The 18,101-nt window shown below is 57.3% G+C and overlaps 2 protein-coding genes and 3 non-coding genes across 5 annotated transcripts; 2 read left to right on the forward strand and 3 right to left on the reverse strand.

Moving 5' to 3' along the window:
- The first annotated feature begins 3,767 nt into the window (after positions 1-3,767).
- Positions 3,768-6,518, forward strand: LOC133416399 (endosialin-like). Its single transcript, XM_061703249.1, has 2 exons — positions 3,768-4,110; positions 4,388-6,518. The coding sequence occupies exons 1-2, from the start codon at positions 3,768-3,770 to the stop codon at positions 5,953-5,955; spliced, it is 1,911 nt and encodes a 636-aa protein (XP_061559233.1). The 3' UTR covers positions 5,956-6,518.
- A 1,244-nt stretch (positions 6,519-7,762) lies between these two features.
- On the forward strand, positions 7,763-7,834 carry trnaa-cgc (transfer RNA alanine (anticodon CGC)). The gene has a single exon. It is a non-coding gene; the product is annotated as a tRNA-Ala (tRNA).
- Positions 7,835-8,246: 412 nt separating this feature from the next.
- Positions 8,247-8,319, reverse strand: trnav-uac (transfer RNA valine (anticodon UAC)). The gene has a single exon. It is a non-coding gene; the product is annotated as a tRNA-Val (tRNA).
- Positions 8,320-8,479: 160 nt separating this feature from the next.
- On the reverse strand, positions 8,480-8,552 carry trnav-uac (transfer RNA valine (anticodon UAC)). Its single transcript has one exon. It is a non-coding gene; the product is annotated as a tRNA-Val (tRNA).
- Positions 8,553-9,026: 474 nt separating this feature from the next.
- On the reverse strand, positions 9,027-17,603 carry LOC133415999 (trafficking protein particle complex subunit 14-like). Its single transcript, XM_061702598.1, has 13 exons — positions 17,405-17,603; positions 15,967-16,283; positions 15,788-15,883; positions 14,929-15,058; positions 13,799-13,885; positions 13,608-13,728; positions 13,327-13,474; positions 12,596-12,678; positions 11,282-11,433; positions 10,513-10,652; positions 10,168-10,246; positions 9,660-9,774; positions 9,027-9,408 (listed from the first exon to the last, which is right to left on the reverse strand). The coding sequence occupies exons 1-13, from the start codon at positions 17,598-17,600 to the stop codon at positions 9,240-9,242; spliced, it is 1,833 nt and encodes a 610-aa protein (XP_061558582.1). The 5' UTR covers positions 17,601-17,603; the 3' UTR covers positions 9,027-9,239.
- Between the last annotated feature and the right edge of the window lie 498 nt (positions 17,604-18,101).

Genomic DNA, 18,101 nt, shown 5'->3' on the forward strand with positions numbered 1-18,101 from the left:
GAAAGAAAAAGGAAGAGAAACGGAGGCGAAGGAGAGTTGCGGCGCCAGGAGCAACAAGATAATCCTCAACGGGCCCGAAGGACGCCAAGTCCGCAGCGGGGCCGGCCGAGAGAGACCGGAGGGAGGGGTGAAAGGTCGAGGGTCGGACGAATGAACCCTTCGCGTAAACAACGGGAACGTTCCTCTTCCGCGACCTTCTCGTCTCCATGGCGACAACGCGACTCCTTACGCGTCGGAGCCGACGAACGCCAGACCGCGACGCGACTGCGCCGAACCGGATGGGACCGGATCTGGCCGGACCCGTTTGGATCCAACTCAACCGGACGCGACCGGATACAACTTCGGCTGACCGGACTTGACGGGACCGAACGGAATCTAATTGGACCTGACGGGAACCGAGCGGACCCGATCGACTCCAACTGGACTCGATTCAATCTCGACCGAACGAGATCCGAGTGGATCGAACCGGACCTGAAGAGAACTTGACCTAACTGGATCTAATTGGAACCAACTAGACCCGACCCTGACGTAGTTGAACTGGAACTCGCTTTTCAGAAGGGGGCTTAATTGATTTGAACTGGATCAAATGGAAGCTAACTCGCTGCGCGCTTGGCTCGTTTTGTGGAAACGTCGTTCAGAATCGGTCAGCTTTTTCCATTTGTGCTTTCTTCCAAGTCAGCAGCTTTGTGTTGCTTCTGTTTGTCACTCAAATGCTTGCGCCGCCTTCTTCTGGCTCGAACCGCAACGCCCCCCCCCCCCCCCCCCCCCTCCCTCCGAGCACACGCACGCACTCCTTCATTCTCATGTGAGCGTCCTCGCGTCCTACTTTTCCACATGCTCGCTCGGTGCTCTCTTCATTCCTCAAACTTTCCATGACTTCTACCTCTGCTCTGCTGCTCGGTGTGTGTTTGTGTGTGCGCCTACGCAACTCCTGCAGGATGGAAGGTCAAAGTGGATTGGGTCAGAAACTTCAGAAAGCTAGTTCCTATCATCATCATCATCATCATCATCCCAGGAGCGGACGACTCACATGGTTTTCAGTCTGGCGCGCGGGATCGAATGTCTACAACACGCACGCACACACACACGCGCGCGAGGCCACAGCTAATTGCTCCAGTCTGTGTGCACCTATGCGCGTGTGCGTACGCGTGCGCGTGCGTGACACAGGACACCCGCGGTCGGGAAAACTGAGCGAGTGTTCGATCCGGTGCACACGCGTCGCGTCGGGTCGGGTCGGTAGCTTCTGCTCCGACCCAAAACAAACACGAACGCTGCTAACTTCGCATGAAATGAATTCTTCGGCGCGCCTGCTTTTTCCAACGGAAAATTATTTGTAAACTAAGCATTTTCGGAGGGGAGGGGGCGTCCTACCCCCGTTTTCATGGAAAACGCTTATTGGTGGTACAATAATTTTCCCACTTCTTGGTGCTTTTTTCAGAGAGAAATATCCATCCATCCATTTTCCGAGCCGCTTCTCCGGAGCCTATCCCGGGAATCATCGGGCGGGAGGCGGGGTCCGCCCCGAACCGGTTGCCAGCCCGTCGCAGGGCACACATAAACAAACAACCATTCGCACTCACAGTCTCACCTACGGGCAATTTAGAGTCTTCAATTCATGCGTGTTTTTGGCACGGGGAGAACACGCAAACTCCACACAGGCGGGGCCGGGGATCGAACCCCGGTCCCCGGAACTGCGAGGCCGTCGGTCGTGCGCCGATAAATATTCTTTCATGCCAATTTGAATGGCATTTATTTTCAGATTTTCACGATTGGCCTTCGAACGCCCCCGACTAGCGGGGGGGCCGCTGCACACGGATCGCGCATCCCTCTAACGTCTCCCGCTTATCCGAGGTCGGGTCGCCAGCCCGGACCTCCCTCTCCCCGGCCGCTCGGTCCGACCCTTCCGGGAGACGGCCGTCTCTCCGGCGGGCGCGCGCCACGAACGCCTCGCCGGGGAGGCGTCCTAACCGGGTGGCGTCTGGCGCCGCTCGACGCGGAGGAGCAGCGGCCGGACTCGCAGCCTCTACCCCGCGGAGGAAACTCATTTTGGGTCGCTTCCGTCCGCCATCTTGTTGTTTGGGTCACGAGCTGCGGGGAGGAACGCAGATCGAGCGCTAAACGGCGAATCCGACTTGACCGCGACAGAAACCGTCGAGCTTCCCTCGCTCGTCAGCAAGACCCCGAGATACTTGAACTCCTCCGCCCGGGCCGGGGTCTCATCCCCGACCCGGAGAGGGCACGCCGCCCTTTTCCCACCGAGGACCACGGTCTCGGATCCGGAGGTGCCGATCGTCGTCCCGGCCGCTTCGCGCTCGGCCGCGAAGCGCTCCGGCGAGAGTTGGGGATCGCGGCTCGATCGAGCCGTCGGAACGGAACGCTAAGGTCACCGAAGCGGACCCCCTCCACTCCTCGGCTGCCCCTCGAAATTCTGTCCATAAAGTTTACGAACGGAACCGGCGACAAAGGGCAGCCTCGACGGAGGCCGACCCAGACTCGAGGACCGGACTCTGACGCCGGTCGTGCAGGGACCGAACAGCCGTCCGGTACCCCGTCCTCTTGGAAAAACCCAACGGGATTCTCAGAGGGAAATGGCGGGACGGCACAAAACACACGCTGACGTAGATATGTTGTCCCCTCCAAATAACAAATTGAAAGCGGGGCAGCGAAAGTCTCGACACCCTGAAACGTCAGGTGCCTCGTCAGTGGTGCGAGCGCCGTTCACTTTCGTCGTCACGCTCTTCTTGATCTTCCACACCGCACTTCCTCCGAGCATTTCTTGAGGAGAAACGGGAGAGGAACGTCCTCAAAAAGTCGCCCCACGAAGTCCAACGCGTACGATTGTCCAACACGTTGATGAACTTCCTGCGGGCGGGGCTTCCGCTTCACCTACGGAAGCAGAGCCGCGACGGGGAGCGCGTCTGCGAGATCCATCGCCGCGGTGGAATGCGTGAGAGGATGATGGAAAAAGCAGACGGCAAGAAACCGACGGACCGACGGCTCGGCCGGCCGGCGGCGGGAGGGTCGGGGCGAAGAAGAGGAGGAGAGAGGAGGAAGAGGAGGGGGCGGGGGCGGGGGCGGAGCAAGGCCAGAAGGCTCTTCGGGATCCTCAGGTTTTCGTCGCGGTCTTTCTTTTTGCTCTTGTGCTGCTGCTTCTGTCCTACTGAACGCACACACGATGAGGGGTGGTCCAGCTTGACCCTGACCCCAAAACACGCCTCAGAGACCATCCTGATGCACATCTGCCAGGCGACACACACGCGCGCACTCTCATGTGCAACAGCACACACGCGTGATGAAGATGACGACGGCACGGAGTCGGACGCTTTCATGTCGCTCAGATGACAAACACTTTCCACTCTGGTGTGTGTGTGAGACGGAGAGGGGGCATATGGTTTTCATAACTCCCCCAAACCCTCAGCACACACACACACAGACAAACACACACACACGCGGAGACACGCACACTGAGTGAACCCCTCCGGTCCGGGTTTTATTCCACTTCTTGCAGCCCCCTCTTCCAAAAACACACCATTCTTTTTCCTCGACGAAGCAAAAGAAGCCCCCTCCTCCTCAGCGCCCGCCCGCCCGCAAACCCTTCCAGCCCTCCGTCCTCCCCTTCAGTCGCAGGCGAACTCCGCAGAGGCGAGCGACACAGATCAACCGCTCCCCTCATTTCCGCAAAACAAAAGACACAATTACGATCAGACTTGTGCAGCTTCTGCTTGTGGTTCTCCTTCTTGGCTTCTTCTTGAGTTTTTGACCTTCCGATGGGGCCGCTTCGGGCCTGGCTGCTGCTGTGCCTCGTGGCCGGCGGAGGGCGCGCCGCCGCCGCCGAGCTGGAGGAGAAGGACGCGCTGTGCCACCCGCGCGGATGCTTGGCCGTCTTCACGCAGCGGAGAACCTTCCGGGAGGCGGGGCGCAGCTGCCGGGAGCGCGGCGGGACGCTGGCGACGCTGCACGACCGCCAGGCCGCCGACGCCGTCCGCCGGCTGCTGGCGGGCGCGGAGCCGCACGGCGCTCGGGTGCGCCTGCGCCTGTGGATCGGGCTGCACCGGGCGCCGCGCCAGTGCTCCGCCGTGCGACCGCTGCGCGGATTCGTGTGGGTCACAGGTAAGATGCGGGGCAAAAGTGGCATTTGGGTGGGCAAACGTTGGCGCTCGAGGCACCGGAAAATAGACTCGTTGATGAGGTAAACCGAAATTGTTCACGAACGCATCAGTAGATTTGATTCGACGGTGTCGGATCACATCGGAGTCGAGTGGATTCGGTGACGTTCGATTGGAGCAAAACGGACTCGATGGCTTTCGATGCGATCGAACTCGATTGGAGTGTGACGTTTTAGCGGGCGGTGCTGTGACTTTGTGGTGTTTGTTGCGCCCCCCCGCAGGCGACCAGGAGGGTCAGTTCACCAACTGGCTGCGCGAGGAGGCGGCGGGCGCCTGCGCGGCGCCACGATGCGTGGCCGTGACGGTGAACACGGCAGACGGCGCCCGCCACGACGGCGACAACTTCAAGTGGTTGGACGGCTCGTGCGGTCTGGCGCTGGACGGCTTCGTGTGCCAGTACCCCTCCGAGGGCATGTGTCCGCCCCTGGAGGACGAGGGGCAGGGCGCGGCCGCTTACTCCACGCCGTTCCGGCTGACCAGCCGGACGCTGACCCACGTGCCGTACGGCTCGGTGGCCGCCCTCGCGTGTCCGCCCCGGCCCTCGGAGGCAGACGCCCCCGCCGAGCAGACGGCGCTGTGCGTGGAGAGAGACGACGGGTCGGTGGGCTGGTCCCGGGACGCGCCGCTCTGCGGAGCCCGCGCGCCGCCGCCCCCCCGCCGTGACCTGTGCGGCACGGACCACGGGTGCCAGCAGCACTGCCGGAACACGGACTCGGACTACTACTGCTACTGCTCGGAAGGATACACGCTCGCCGAGGACGGCCACGACTGCCGGCTGGACCCCACGGACCCTCCCGAGCTTTCCTCTTCTTCAGACGCCGCCGCGCCCAGCGAGCCGCCCCGCCTCAAAGCGGCGTGCGCGGCCACGGGCTGCGAGTACGACTGCGTAGAAACGTCTCGGGGGGTCCGTTGCACGTGTCCTCCGGGGTACCAAATGGGCCCGGACGGGCGTCGGTGTTCCGACGTGGACGAGTGCCGGCAGCGGCCGTGCCCGCAGGCGTGCGTCAACGTGCCCGGAACCTTTCACTGCGCGTGTCACGCCGGCTACCGAGCCGACGGCGAGGGCGAGTGCGTGGACGTGGACGAGTGCGAGGACGAGGGGAGCTGCGAGGGCGCCTGCCGGAACACCGAGGGCTCCTTCGCCTGCGCCTGTCGCCACGGGTACCGGCCGTCGGGCGACGGCACGTGCCTGGACGTGGACGAGTGCGTGGGGGCGTCGCCCTGCCAGCAGCAGTGTCTCAACTACGTCGGCAGCTACCAGTGTTACTGCGACGACGGTTACGAGCTGCGAGCCGACGGACTCGGTTGCCGGCCGACGCCCGCCGACGAAGAATACTCCACTACGACCCCGGACCCCACCGACCCGGCCCACGCGCCGGATCCGGACCGCGAAGGCCCGCGCACCGCTCGGCCCAACCTTGACGTCCCCGAAACCGGCGACTCCGACGAGCGCCGGCACCGATGGGACGCCCCCTCGCGGAGGCGGTACCGGACGGAGCGGCCGCCCGCCGCACGCGAGAGCGACGGCGAGGGAGGCAGCCCTGCGGCTGGAGGTCAAGAAGGCGAAGGCGACGGCGAACGCGACCGCAACAAGGTCAAACATGACAAGAGCTGGCTGCTGGTGGCGCTGTTGGTGCCGCTCTGCGTGTTCCTGGTGGTGATGTTGGCACTGGGCATCGTCTACTGCACCAGCTGCGCCGTGGACAAGAACATGCGCCTGTCGGAATGCTGCCGCTGGATCCTCCCCACGCCGAACCTCAACAGCGCCGAGCCCAAAGGACGAGCGTGACGCTGTCATGTGACACGTCTCCCGTGTGTCACACGAGCGTGATTAAGGTTCCCACCTCGTTTCCAGGCAGGACACGCCCTGCTCCAATATTACTGGCTCCAGGACACACGCCGCCCCACTACCATTGGCTGCAGTATCCCGGTAAAACACGCCCTACTGACGGGAGAGGAAGTTTTGGACTTAAGTGCGGCGGCGTTAATGTTTCCCACTGAGCCTAACCCCCAACGCCTTCGCCGCAACCCTCGCCCCGAAGCTAAACCCTAAACCTAAACCTAACAAATGTCTTCGTTTTTCTGTCATGCGAACGTGACATCTCGTTACATCCGCAAGGCCTGCCCTTCCCGCGACACAGGAGCCGATGGTGCCGCAGTGGGGCGTGTCCTGCCTGCAAACTAGGAGGGAATCCTAATAACGCATGCTTGACCGTGTCACGAGGTCATCGTCACGTGCGATGTGGTCACGTGGCACGGTGAGGGGATGTGGGCGCGTGACGTGTCGCGATCATGCGGCGACAGGGTCGTGCGGTGCGGTGACAAGACACGGTCACGTGACGAGCTCATATATGACATGCCACGTCACACGGTCGTGTGGCACGGTCACGTGACGTGCCACACGGCGTCGCAAGGCCGCCGCTGGGCCGACTTTGTCTGTCGCACACCTTCTGTAAATAAATCACTTGTGTTCCCCCCGTTTTGAAAAACAATAAAAGGACTTCAACAAACTTGTCTGGTGATAGACTAACCCCTGACGGCGCCTTCCGTCAGACCAAGCGCCCACTGGAGCCTTCGCCGCTCGCTTCCGATCGGTTGAAAAGACGCTACGTTAGCATTTGCGAGAGCAGTGATTCCCAAGCAGTGTGCCGCGAGAGCTCTTCTGGCGTGCCGCGGGAAATGATCAAATTACACTGAATTGGTCAGAATATTTATTGACAAAAAATAACGTCTCTTTGTTCTTCTATCTACGCCGGCGGCATATAAAGACAGATAGAACAAATAAATGCTCTTTTATTAGATGGCACAAAGTGTATAATTGCCTTTTGTGTCCACTTTTAGTGACATTTTTGTTTGTCGGTGTGCCGTGAGATTTTTCAAATGTGAAATATGCGCCTCGGCTCCACGAAGGTCGGGAATCGCCGCGCCAGAGGACGAAAACCGCAATTCTGGCGACCTTAGTGTAAATGGGACACGTTATGGAATCTTACAAGTTGCTTACAAATGAGCTATGAACGTTACTTTTATCCGCGGTGACGTACACGCACGCTACTGTCTACTAAACAAGTGTAGCTACCACTAGCGCTACGCTAAAGAATCACTGAGTTGAATGCAAATAAAACCCACAATGACATTAAAAACATGCAATACAATCAAACATATTAGCATGACACCGGTAGCTATGCATTTAGGAGTAACCCTTCACCGGTCAGTACAATCATGTTTTGCTTTTTCCCCCAAATGTGCTTTGGCGTTGACAAACAAAACCAAAAAAAGTAAAGCTCAAAAATGTCGGTTGAAAATGAGCAAGTTCCTACTTAATTTCAATGTCGCTGCGTCGCCTTCGATGGGAACGTCGCCCTCGCCAACATGGCCGCCACGTCGTCACGTCGGTTAGCTGCGCTGCTCCGTTGCGCTGGCGTCATCTAGTGTTCATATCGGCACTGTAGCGCGTCCCATCATCCTTTGCTTCTTCAAATGAAACGAAGCTCCGCGACCAAAACGACACAAAGCAAAACAGAAGCGAGCTCGGTGGGTTGGTGCGCGCGCGCGCGTGTGTGTTTGTCTGTGCGCGTTTGTCACCACAGCGGACACGTGGGGATGTAGCTCAGTGGTAGAGCGCATGCTTCGCATGTATGAGGTCCCGGGTTCAATCCCCGGCATCTCCATTTTGTAGCAGCATCACCATTACGACAGTGTTCACAATGGTTTTCAAATGAATAATTATGTCATTACGTCACGATGAATTATAATACACCCAATGGGTATAGTCTATGGAACATCTCGTCCTATGCATAACATCGATGCAAAATAGTTCTCCTGCACATTGAAAGCAGCTAAATACATTAGAATAACGAAACGGAAATGCGCTGATAATATAGTCACATACAGTCACACAATAGCAAATTGAGAGGCATAAATATGGATAATAATATAAATGTCTAGGACAGTTGAATGGATGATAATCACTGTACATATAGAAACTACTGATAACATGATCAACTATACAATGTCCACTCAATTTTGATCTCGCTTGCAAGTGTTTTTTTTGTTTTGTTTTTTTTAATCAGTAAAAAAAAGTGGTTCCACTGGGGCTCGAACCCAGGACCTTCTGCGTGTAAAGCAGACGTGATAACCGCTACACTATGGAACCGTCCGTGTACAATCGGGTTCCCGCGCCCATATACATGAATGCACGTCGACAAAGTGACAATGTGTGACGTCACCGCGCCGACGCGGTGTTACATTTCTGTCACCTTCTTGTAACGTTTTGCGTTTTTATAATAATCGGCACGAGAAACAAAACGTACGCTTGGTTCCACTGGGGCTCGAACCCAGGACCTTCTGCGTGTAAAGCAGACGTGATAACCGCTACACTATGGAACCGTCCGTTAAACGCTGGCGGCGTTTGAGAAAAGGAAAATGTTGACAAGCAATTTGTCAATTTGTCAATTGCTTGTCACTCGATGAAGTGACGCCTGGCACACGGAAGCAGACTTTTTCTTTTTGTTTCTTCTTCCGCTGCGTCGTGATTGGCACTTGCCGGCGTGGTGGTGCCCGAGACCAAAACCAAAAGGCGATTTCACCATCCGTTCCTCTGCCGCCGCCGTCATGCAGGTAACGTGTGTCTTTTGTTTGTTTGTTTTCTTTGTTTCTCGCTGTGCGGTTTGATCCAATGGAAATGTCATCGCTGTTACTATTTGTACCACTACACGATCAAGCGTTTGTTTTATAACATCGGCTTTATTTTGTTTGATTTGATGAATATCGGAATGATTTTGTTCATGCGCAGAACCAAGATGAATGAGAGAGATGAATTGAGTTATATTGTTCAACATGAATTTCAAGCTTTATTGTGTGTTTCGTAGCTTGATAACACTGACAAAAATGACCTCCTCGATGTCCTTCTTAGTAATACTAGCACCGCCACGACTACTAAATCAAGTACTCTCCGTTCAACATCGGTCCCAGGCACCGGGGATGCGATACTTTTACACGGCCTCTCGACGTCCTCCAGCGCGACGCGTCCTTTTCGATGACCTCGCAGGCGTCTTCGATGTCGCGCCGGCCGCCCTAGATGTTCTCCTCGCGTCCCGGATCCACCACCAGAACTTTGCACTCCCGCTTGGCGATCTTGTCCAGCGACAGAAGGCTTTTGTCCTGCGGGGGCAAGTAGAGCGGCCGGCCCACCGGGGAGCCCACCGGGGGCGTGATGGCGCGCCGCTCCATGGCGCTGCCCGTCCTGAGCCGCGCACACGTATGAGTGACGGCCGGTCGACGAGCGAGTACAGTGAAGCCCCGCGATATCGCGGTTCGTCGTTTGCGGCGCAGCTTTGTCGCGCATTTCGAAGTCATCCTTTTTTAGAAGTAGCGAAGGATTATGGGAAATTCCCCCCCAACTAGCGGAAGTGTCCGGAATATATCCCCCACGATGAACAGGGGTTCACTGTACAGTCCGTTTTTTCTTTCGAAGTTCTGCGGCCGCGGTCTCACCTCATGATGTGCGAGCGAGACGGCTGCTGGTGGGAGAAGGACTGGGAGCGACCCAAACTGGCCTGGTGGCGGTCCAGCAGGTCTCGCATCGCCGGGCTGGACGGGCTGTTCTTTCCTGAGCGGATGCAGATCGGCAGTCAGATAACTTTATTGAGCAGCGGAAGCGCAACAACACGGTGTCCACGCGACGTCGACTTCATGTCTCCCTGACGTCTAGTAAATGTCGCTCTAACTTCCACCGAAGCTCGACTTAACGAAAACGAGGTAGGAGCTCACATTTCCACAACGTTAACCAAACGTTTACGCAACGTCTGTTTAACATCCGCCTAACGTCTACTGAACGCCTACTTAACGTTTACCTCACGTCCGCTTAGCATCTGTCTCACGTCAACTTTTCGTCGACTTATCGCCTACCTGGAATGACCTAACTTCCACTTAATATCTACGAAACATCGGGCTAACATTTCCACCCCGTCCGGCGAGCTAACGTCTCGCGACGTCCGCTTACGTGAGAGCGGCCTGGCGTCGGGCGGCGGGTTGGACACGGACGCCGTGAACTGGAGCTTGAGCTTCATGTGCTGACTCAGCTGAGGAGACAAGGAGGTCCGGATCATCCGTCCATCCATTCATCCGGCCGTTTTCAATACCGGAGTGGCCACTCTTCCACTCTTCCGCTCTTCTCATCGAGCAGCCGTGTCGTTAGCGTAAGCAGCGCACATTAGCGAGGACACGCTTTGAATTACGGAAGCCGCTAAAATCAACGATTTCAAAAAACGGTGCCGGGCCGTCGACTCAAATGAGGTGGCGAAATCGATGAGCCGGCGAGCGTGACGGCTCCCCCTGCGGTCGGTACCTCGTATAGTCCCGGACGGAGGATCTGGAAGGCCACGCTGAAGGTCAGCGTGCAGCCTTTGCGACAGTGGCCCAAATGACTGAGGGGGGTGTGGCACACCACCGCAGATAGCGCGGCGTCCTCGCTCTGACCACCGCGCCCTGACAACCGCAACAAAACACAAAAGCATACGGTCATGACATAACGGAACAGTGTCGGGAAATGAAGTGTTTTTGACCCTTTTTTTTGCTTCAATTGAGTGAACATTGTGGTGTGTGTGCCTTGGCCACCCGGGGGCAGTATAATACAGACAAACAGTGGACCCCACATACTTGCAGTTAGGCACCCGCGGCTTTACAGATTTTGGGTCATTTTTTTTCCCCCTTTGTCTTGGTCTTTCTTTGGGGGGGGGGGCAACAAACCCCCCAAAAACACCTATTGGCTGCTTATCTCTACTTATTCAAACATATTTTGGGGTTACCAAAAGAAATTCAATGCAATGGTAATGTTTGTCAATTCGCCCCCGATTTTCCCTATTGGCGCTCCAACGGGGTCCATTGCAGTGCGCATGGAGACGGTCGCAGCTTCCAGGAAGCCGCCGTAATCTTTGCAGATGATAAAGAATAGATGTCCGGCTGTGAGTATTGTGACGTTTGCACGCAGCACGATAGAGGATCGCTTCCTCGCGACGAACCTCGAAAATGCGGGGAAGTCGTAAGTCGAGGTAGCGCTGTACTGGGGTTTGTTTCCGTACGCAACCGCTAGAGGACGCCGCAAAAGCCAAACCCACCCTCAGGTGTCCAGACGAGCCGCACGGAGAGGAAGTCCTGCAGGTTGTTGAGCAACACGTATTTGACCTCGAAGTGCTCCTTGACCTTGACGGCGCCGGGACAGCTGGCCGTCATCACGAACCTCGGCCGGTCCAGACGGACGCTCGGCAACCTGGCAGACGTACAGCGGAGGGAATTTAACGAGCGCAAATGCTTCGCTGCTGTCCTCGAGGACATTTTTCAGGTATCTGTACTTGACTTGAGCATTTATTCTTCCGCACGAATGGGTGCTGACTCCAAGTGGGATTCGAGCGGGTCTGAAAAAGCGCACATCGAATCACAATGTTTACTTCATTCCGATGAGCTGCAACGTGAGCAAAGTAACGGGAACACGTTTGATAGCGTCAAGGGTCGAGCCGATGTTGGCTATCGCTTTATTGACAATAAAAAAAAATCGAGACTAACTTTTGTACGCGAGTACATTTCCGACGCCGAGCTTTTTAACGAAGTAAAGGAGTTGAATCTCGAAGTGTTTTCTTCCACAAGTGTTACCTTTTCGTCGCTATCCTCAAGGCCGAGCCGTGCTCACGGGCTAACCGGACGCGGACGTGCGACTCATAAAACGAGTCGCACGGTCGTGCCCGTTCAAATCGGCGCCTTCGTTTTGTACTTTTGCGGTCAAAAACAACTCGCAGCGCCACTCGCTTATGGGTACATTCCCGCTCGACGCACTCGCGCCGTCCCGACACACGCGTTTCCCCGTAACTGCGTCACACCCCGCCTTACGTTCGGGTTCATTCCTGTCACTTGCGTACGCGTTACAGTTCAGACGTCAATCGATACCCGACTGGCTGTCCCAGGCCAGTATCTGTGTTTCTACTGAAGTACAGCGTGCGAGTACCTTTGCCACCTCTGCGGCCATCGCCAGGAAGTAGCTAAAGTAGCACGTGGCGAGCACGTGTCTCGCGCATACGATAGGCAGACATTTGTTTTCATTCCGACAGCCCCACCGGGTCCCGTGAGTGAGTACATTTCACTAGCTGACCACGGGACCGCTGCGATCGGCCGGCGACCGGTCCAGGGTGTACGCCGTCTCTCGCCCGAAGGTAGCTGGGACGGGCTCCGGCCCGCCCGACGATAAGCGGTACAGAAAAGCGACGGACGGCTCACGCGAGCGGCCGGGGGCACGACGGAAAGTCACCGAGAGCGGGAACTCGGACAACAGAGTCGAAAGCGCGGTTTTCGCGGGATTCCGTAACATTTCGGCTCGGGATCGGGAGGGAGCATGGGCGCGCTCTCGGCGAGCCTCGGGAGCCGCGCGGCGGCGCTCCTACCTGTAGTGGGTGTAGATGCAGTTGGTGAAAGGCATCTTGGGAGTCGACCACTGCAGCGCAGCAACCAGCGGAACCTCCATCCCCTGAGCAAAAGGGCACAAGAGGTGCGAGCAGGTCACATGGCGTATGTGCAAGGCGCAACTAAGTCTCGAGTCTTAACCTTCACCTTTCAATGTCCACCTTTCGACCTTCAAACAAGTCCAGCGTGTACTTGGGTGAAGCGAGTCGAGTCGAGTCACCTCGCTGCGGTGCCACGACATACGTTGGCACGCTGGCTATCTGTACCTGCGTTAGTTGGCTGGACCGCTTTGTGTTTTTGAGCGATCCCGAAGCAGTCTCTGGAATGACTTTATTGTTTGCTCAATTAAACGCATAACCCACAGGAAGCGTAGTTCACGTTTGACCAGCGAGCGGTGAGCTAAAGTGTCACATTAACGTAGCTAACCTGTCTCTGCGGTTCATTTCAGGTTGATTTTGCAATTTCTCCGCCGACCTTTTCGGGGGGCGGCGTCGATTGGGACGCAGCGGCGCGGCCACGTGCGGTGCGGTCGAGGGCTTCGTGTGCGCGACGCGTGCTTCGGTAGCTAGCTGCCCCGTGCAGTATGCGAAGTGGCTCGAGATAACGTACGTTGTCAATTGGCATTTAAGGTGAAAAGCCCAAAGAATTGAATATTGGCTTTGCAACAGCACAATGAGCTCAACACACGCGACGCCGTTCATCCCAAACGCACCTCGTTGGACTCATCCTGCGGCACGTCGTTGAGGTGCAGCCGGAACAGGAAGTCGTGCTCCTCCAAGGCCCCGAGCGTGCTGGGAAGGCGGCACGCCACGCTGTCCACCTTGCAGAAAGACGCCATGCCCACCTCGCCCGAACGGTGGCTGCGGCGGGTCGCGCGGCCGTTAAAGCCACACGTCTCCGACTTTTCGGAGCCCCTCGTGATCCCGACCCTAACCGTAGACCTCCGGGGGTCCCAGACTTTCAAGTCGTTACGAGAGCCGAGAGCATACGCACCAAACGTTGTCCACCAGCAGCACGGAGCCGTCGGGCATCACGGGAAGGTAAGAGGCGTTGAGGTCCGGCAGAATACGAACGTCCCTCACGCTCACCTCCTCCTGGGACGACTTGTTCAGCACTGAGCGGGAGCAGAAGAGGAAAGTCACTTTGGCGGCAGCCCGGCGTGCCGGCGGGTCGGCGCGCTATACCTTTCAGCACGGCCAGGTGGCGCCCCGAAACGCTCATCAGCTTGCAGCGCACGGCGGGAGGCGGCAGGACGGTCAAGGTGGTGCTCACTAGGTCGAGACAAGCGTGGACACGTGTGAGGAACGCAATGACTCGCGCTGGCCGACGGAACGTAAAGCGCGCTAGCGAGGGTGCATCGCATTTCCAATCCGGCCTTTCCGGGGCCACAGCGCCGAGGCCGCCTTTTGTCCCCTCCGAACCTGCTCGTAACCTTTCGGCACGGAATTAATGGGGAGGTCCGGCGCCGCGGTTCCGTCGGCGGCATCGGCCGCCATCTTCAACTCTCGCCGGGACGGTTCGCAGCCGAGCGCGGTCCTCGGTCGGAGAAGGGTGGCGTGCCCTCTCTGGGTCGGGAAGGAGATCCTGCCCCGCCCCGTTCCGGTACCGACGGGCCGGATCGGCGCGGCCTCCGCTATGGCGGTCGATCTCCGTTCCTACCCTCGCCGAAGGTCGCGGCCCGAAGAACACGCTAGCGGATACGAGCGGCTTCCTCCGCCGGGTGAGCCGCTCGCTCAAATGAACGCGTCGCTTGCCTTTTGGCGCCATGCGGCCGCACGCCGCCGTCCGCATCCGCTGCCAGCCAACTGAACTTCTTTCACGCAGACGCAAATTGGCCGCCGCGCGTTTCTCTTCTCGGCGCTCTGCTCGCCGTGCGTCCCGACCGCCTCCCGCGCTCTCCGTTCCGGCACTTTTGCTAACCTCGATGTCTGCGCTACTTCGGGGCGTTTCAATTCTCCGCCCCCAAACGGCCGGAAAACTCGACAACAAATCCTAAAGGTCACCTCATTCATCTGCATACCATCGTTTCGAAAGTTAGCGAGGGATTGCCGCACCTGTTTTTCGACTGTTATGCTAACCTTTCATTCGTCATATGCTATGCTGTATGTATTAGCTACAGGAAATATGTAACTGGAGCACATTGTACAGTTTGTAGAGTATTTCTTTGTCTTTGTTTTGTTTCACTCTGCTGTGAATCTGTTCTCCATTGCCTTACCCGGATACATCGAGGTTAACCAAACGAGCACACGCGCACCAATAAAATGCCGAAATGTGGAAAAAGTGACGTGGCGCCGATGTGTGCGAAGACGCTCACCTTGAGCCTTGAAGGTGTTCAGGTCGTTTCTGAAGGTGAGCGAGGGCTCTCGCTGCTGCAGGACGCTCAGGTAGCCCGAGTCCCGCACCTCCGCTTGCTCCGCCTCCTCCTTCCACACCGTGACCATCACCTGAGAACCACACGTGGGACGTCGGAAGACAAACCCTATGCCGAAAGAGAATGCCTCCGACTAATAGTTGAAGACAAAGCGACTTCCGCGCACATACGACCGAAGGCGGTCAAAGACAGAAAGAGCTCTCGATTGTCGCCCAACAGACGGACTGGAATCGCTTCTCGTGTATTCTGCTGGCGATGAAAACGTCGCGCCAACTTATGCACTATTGAACGCCGATGTGAAATTGTAGCATGCGTGAAGCTGAGGGCGTCTCTGTCCGGTTGCGAGCTGTCCGCTAATGTGGCCGGGCGGCGTCTCCGTCAGAACCGAGCAGGTCGCTGGAGATCGATCCCATCGAATTCGCTCTACTTGTCGTCGTCCATCTTCGCGTACTCGTTTCCTTCTGGCGTTTTCTTTCCTCGTTTTGGCACCCGTGTAAGCGCGCAGTATCCGTTGATCTTGTTTTGTGGCGCTTGCTAAACTCGTGTCATTTCGATCTCCTTCTTCCGATTGAAAGTCCTGTTGTGAAGCCGTCTATCTACTTTTGTTGTTTTATTCAACATTTTTGCCCTGGCGGCTTTCCGTTAGCGCGCCGTCGTTTGCGCTGACGCTATGGCGTTCCCTCCGTTTCAGTCAAACCTTTTGGTACGAGGCGAATACGGCGAGGACCAGACGTTGGACGTCAGACGTGGCTGCGCACGGACAGAAACGGAATGATGAAACGCGGACAACGTGAGGAGCCACCTTGACTTTGACGGTGCCGACGGGCAGCTTGTCTAAGGAGACGGTGAGCGGGAAGATGACCTCGTCTGCCAGAACCACGGGCTCGTCCAGAGGAGACTGCGCGGGGCGGAAGACAAAGACAGACAAGCGCTCAGACGTTCCTCACGCCACCGTGGACTTCTCGCACATTCTCCACCCACCTGGACCGGCGCCCCGCGGAACTCCCGGCCGGCCGGGCCGCGCGAGTTGCGGATGAGCAGCGGTTCGCAGTCCCGGAAGGTCCGACATCGCGAGTCCGCCCTGCTGCCCAGCGCCGCGACGGCCGCCTCCGCCGCCGCCACGTAGTCGTCGTCGTCGTCGTCGCCGTCGTCGCCGTAGTCGCGCTGGCGCCGGCCGGTCCGGCGGCGCCCGCCTTCGCCCGGGCTCACGCTGGCCACCGCGCGCAGCGAGCCGGCCAGCTCGCGCCAGGCCCGACCGCTGCACGACTCGCTCCCGAATCCCGCCGACGCGTCGCCCCCTGTTGGAACGGGCGGCCACGTCATGCCGCCATCCGCGCCGGCTGGGACCTTGGCTTACGGCTTTAATTTGTCCTGCGACCCATCTCGTAGAGTCCATTTACTCCTACGTACCCCCCGCCCCCCTTTTTATAATGATTGTTATTGTTCAACACCAAACATGCTTATTAGTGGTTTATCCCCGCTTATTGTCGAACTTTTGGGGTTGAATGAAATGAAAATGGGCTTCAGTTATTTGCGGATGTTTTGCTATTCGCGGTCTGACGCGGTCCCGAGCCACGGCTGACCAGTTCTGGGAAGTGGGCGCTCAATGACGGACGCTCTCGACGGCGCATTTGGCGTTTCCACCTCAGCACTTCACACGACGACGGAACGTGTCCTATTTCTGAACAAGCAAGCACACGCGTTCGAAGACTCGGATAGCATTCCCTAAATTTAGAGTTGACAAACCCCCCTCGACAACAAGGTACGCGGGACCAGTTTTCCAAATCCATATAGAGGAACGCATGTTTTCCGGTGTTTGGATTTTTCGGGGCGGCACGGTAACCGAGCGGTTAGAGCGTCTGCCTCACAGTCCTGAGGACCCGGGTTCGATCCCCGGCCCCGCCTGTGCGGAGTTTGCGTGTTCTCGCCGTGCCTGCGTGGCTTTCCGCCCCCGTCCCCAAAACACGCGTGCGAGGTTGAGTGAAGACTCTAAATTGTAAATGTGTGAACGCTCGTTTGTTTCTCTGTGCCCTGCGATTGGCTGGCGGCCGCTTGAGGGCGTACACCCCGCCCCTCGCCCGAAGATAGCTGGGATGGGCGCCGGCGCGCCCGCGACCCGCGCGAGGAGAAGCGCTCCGGAAACGGGACGGGTGGCGGATTACAATTTCAATAGAAACCCTTTTGCAAGGGTTTGTTCATTGTCGACCCCTCTTTTGTTTGTTTTCCTAAAGATGACGTGCAGCAGCGATAGCCATGATCTCGCCTCATTTGCTCTGTTGGAGCCTTTTGTGTTATTTTCCATTTGTGCGTCGTATTAGTTGACTAAAAGGAGGCGTTGAAATGATTGCCGATTATGAGCTTTATCTTTCGAACGAGGCGTCACGAAATGATTCGTCAGCCACCGCTCCGGTCGGCTTACCGGGGCCCGGCTCGGTCGGCGTCGCCCTGCCGGCGTCCCTGCAGCGCAGCACCAGGAGGAAGCGGACCGTCTCTCCGAGGTAGAGGTGGCTCCGGCGCGGTAGGGTTCGGTACCGGGCCGGCTCGGACAGGTCCGTGATGGGCACCGCCGGGAAATACATGAAATACTCGCACTGAGACTCCATCATCTGCACCATGGCGACGGGTGGAGGAGGAACAATAGCACCCGCGCACGTCCCACGGATGCTTCGTGGCGCCATCTAGTGGAGGAGACGTGCACGCTGCAAGAGTTCGAATGTTTGGAATCCGAACGACAAGAATCGCTACGGAGTCAGGAGTGAGCGAACGATTCCCGACGCGAACCAGCATTGGATTCTTGAGCACAATCGTTTTTTCTTTCCCAACAAAGCCACACAAATACTTATCGGAACCGTTGACAAATTCAACCCTGTCGAGGGGCTTTCTGCACAATGCTCATCATGTCAAATGGAAGAAGAATGGGTGGATCATTCGATTCGATCGACGTCCCGTTCCTATTGTCCTCTTGACTAATTACAATACACTCATTGATACAAAAGAAGAATTGTTTCAACAGGGTTGGCGTATGCTGTACAAGCTTCACGGCTACGAGGCAAATTCGATATGTACTCACGATGCCGAGCGATGTCACGTGAGCCAAATGATGTCTTTACCGGTTT

Source organism: Phycodurus eques, chromosome 17, assembly GCF_024500275.1.
Source record: "Phycodurus eques isolate BA_2022a chromosome 17, UOR_Pequ_1.1, whole genome shotgun sequence".
NCBI classification, from domain to species: Eukaryota; Metazoa; Chordata; class Actinopteri; order Syngnathiformes; family Syngnathidae; genus Phycodurus; species Phycodurus eques.

Excerpts from the sequence above, each read along its gene's own strand:
- LOC133416399 (XM_061703249.1), top strand. The coding sequence starts at position 3,768 with ATGGGGCCGCTTCGGGCCTGGCTGCTGCTGTGCCTCGTGGCCGGCGGA. Across the intron at positions 4,111-4,387 it reads CGGATTCGTGTGGGTCACAG|GCGACCAGGAGGGTCAGTTC; the intron begins GTAAGATGCGGG and ends GCCCCCCCGCAG.
- LOC133415999 (XM_061702598.1), bottom strand. The coding sequence starts at position 17,600 with ATGGTGCAGATGATGGAGTCTCAGTGCGAGTATTTCATGTATTTCCCG. Across the intron at positions 15,884-15,966 it reads TCCGCGGGGCGCCGGTCCAG|TCTCCTCTGGACGAGCCCGT; the intron begins GTGGGTGGAGAA and ends CGCCCCGCGCAG. Across the intron at positions 10,247-10,512 it reads TCCGTCCGGGACTATACGAG|CTGAGTCAGCACATGAAGCT; the intron begins GTACCGACCGCA and ends TTGTCTCCTCAG.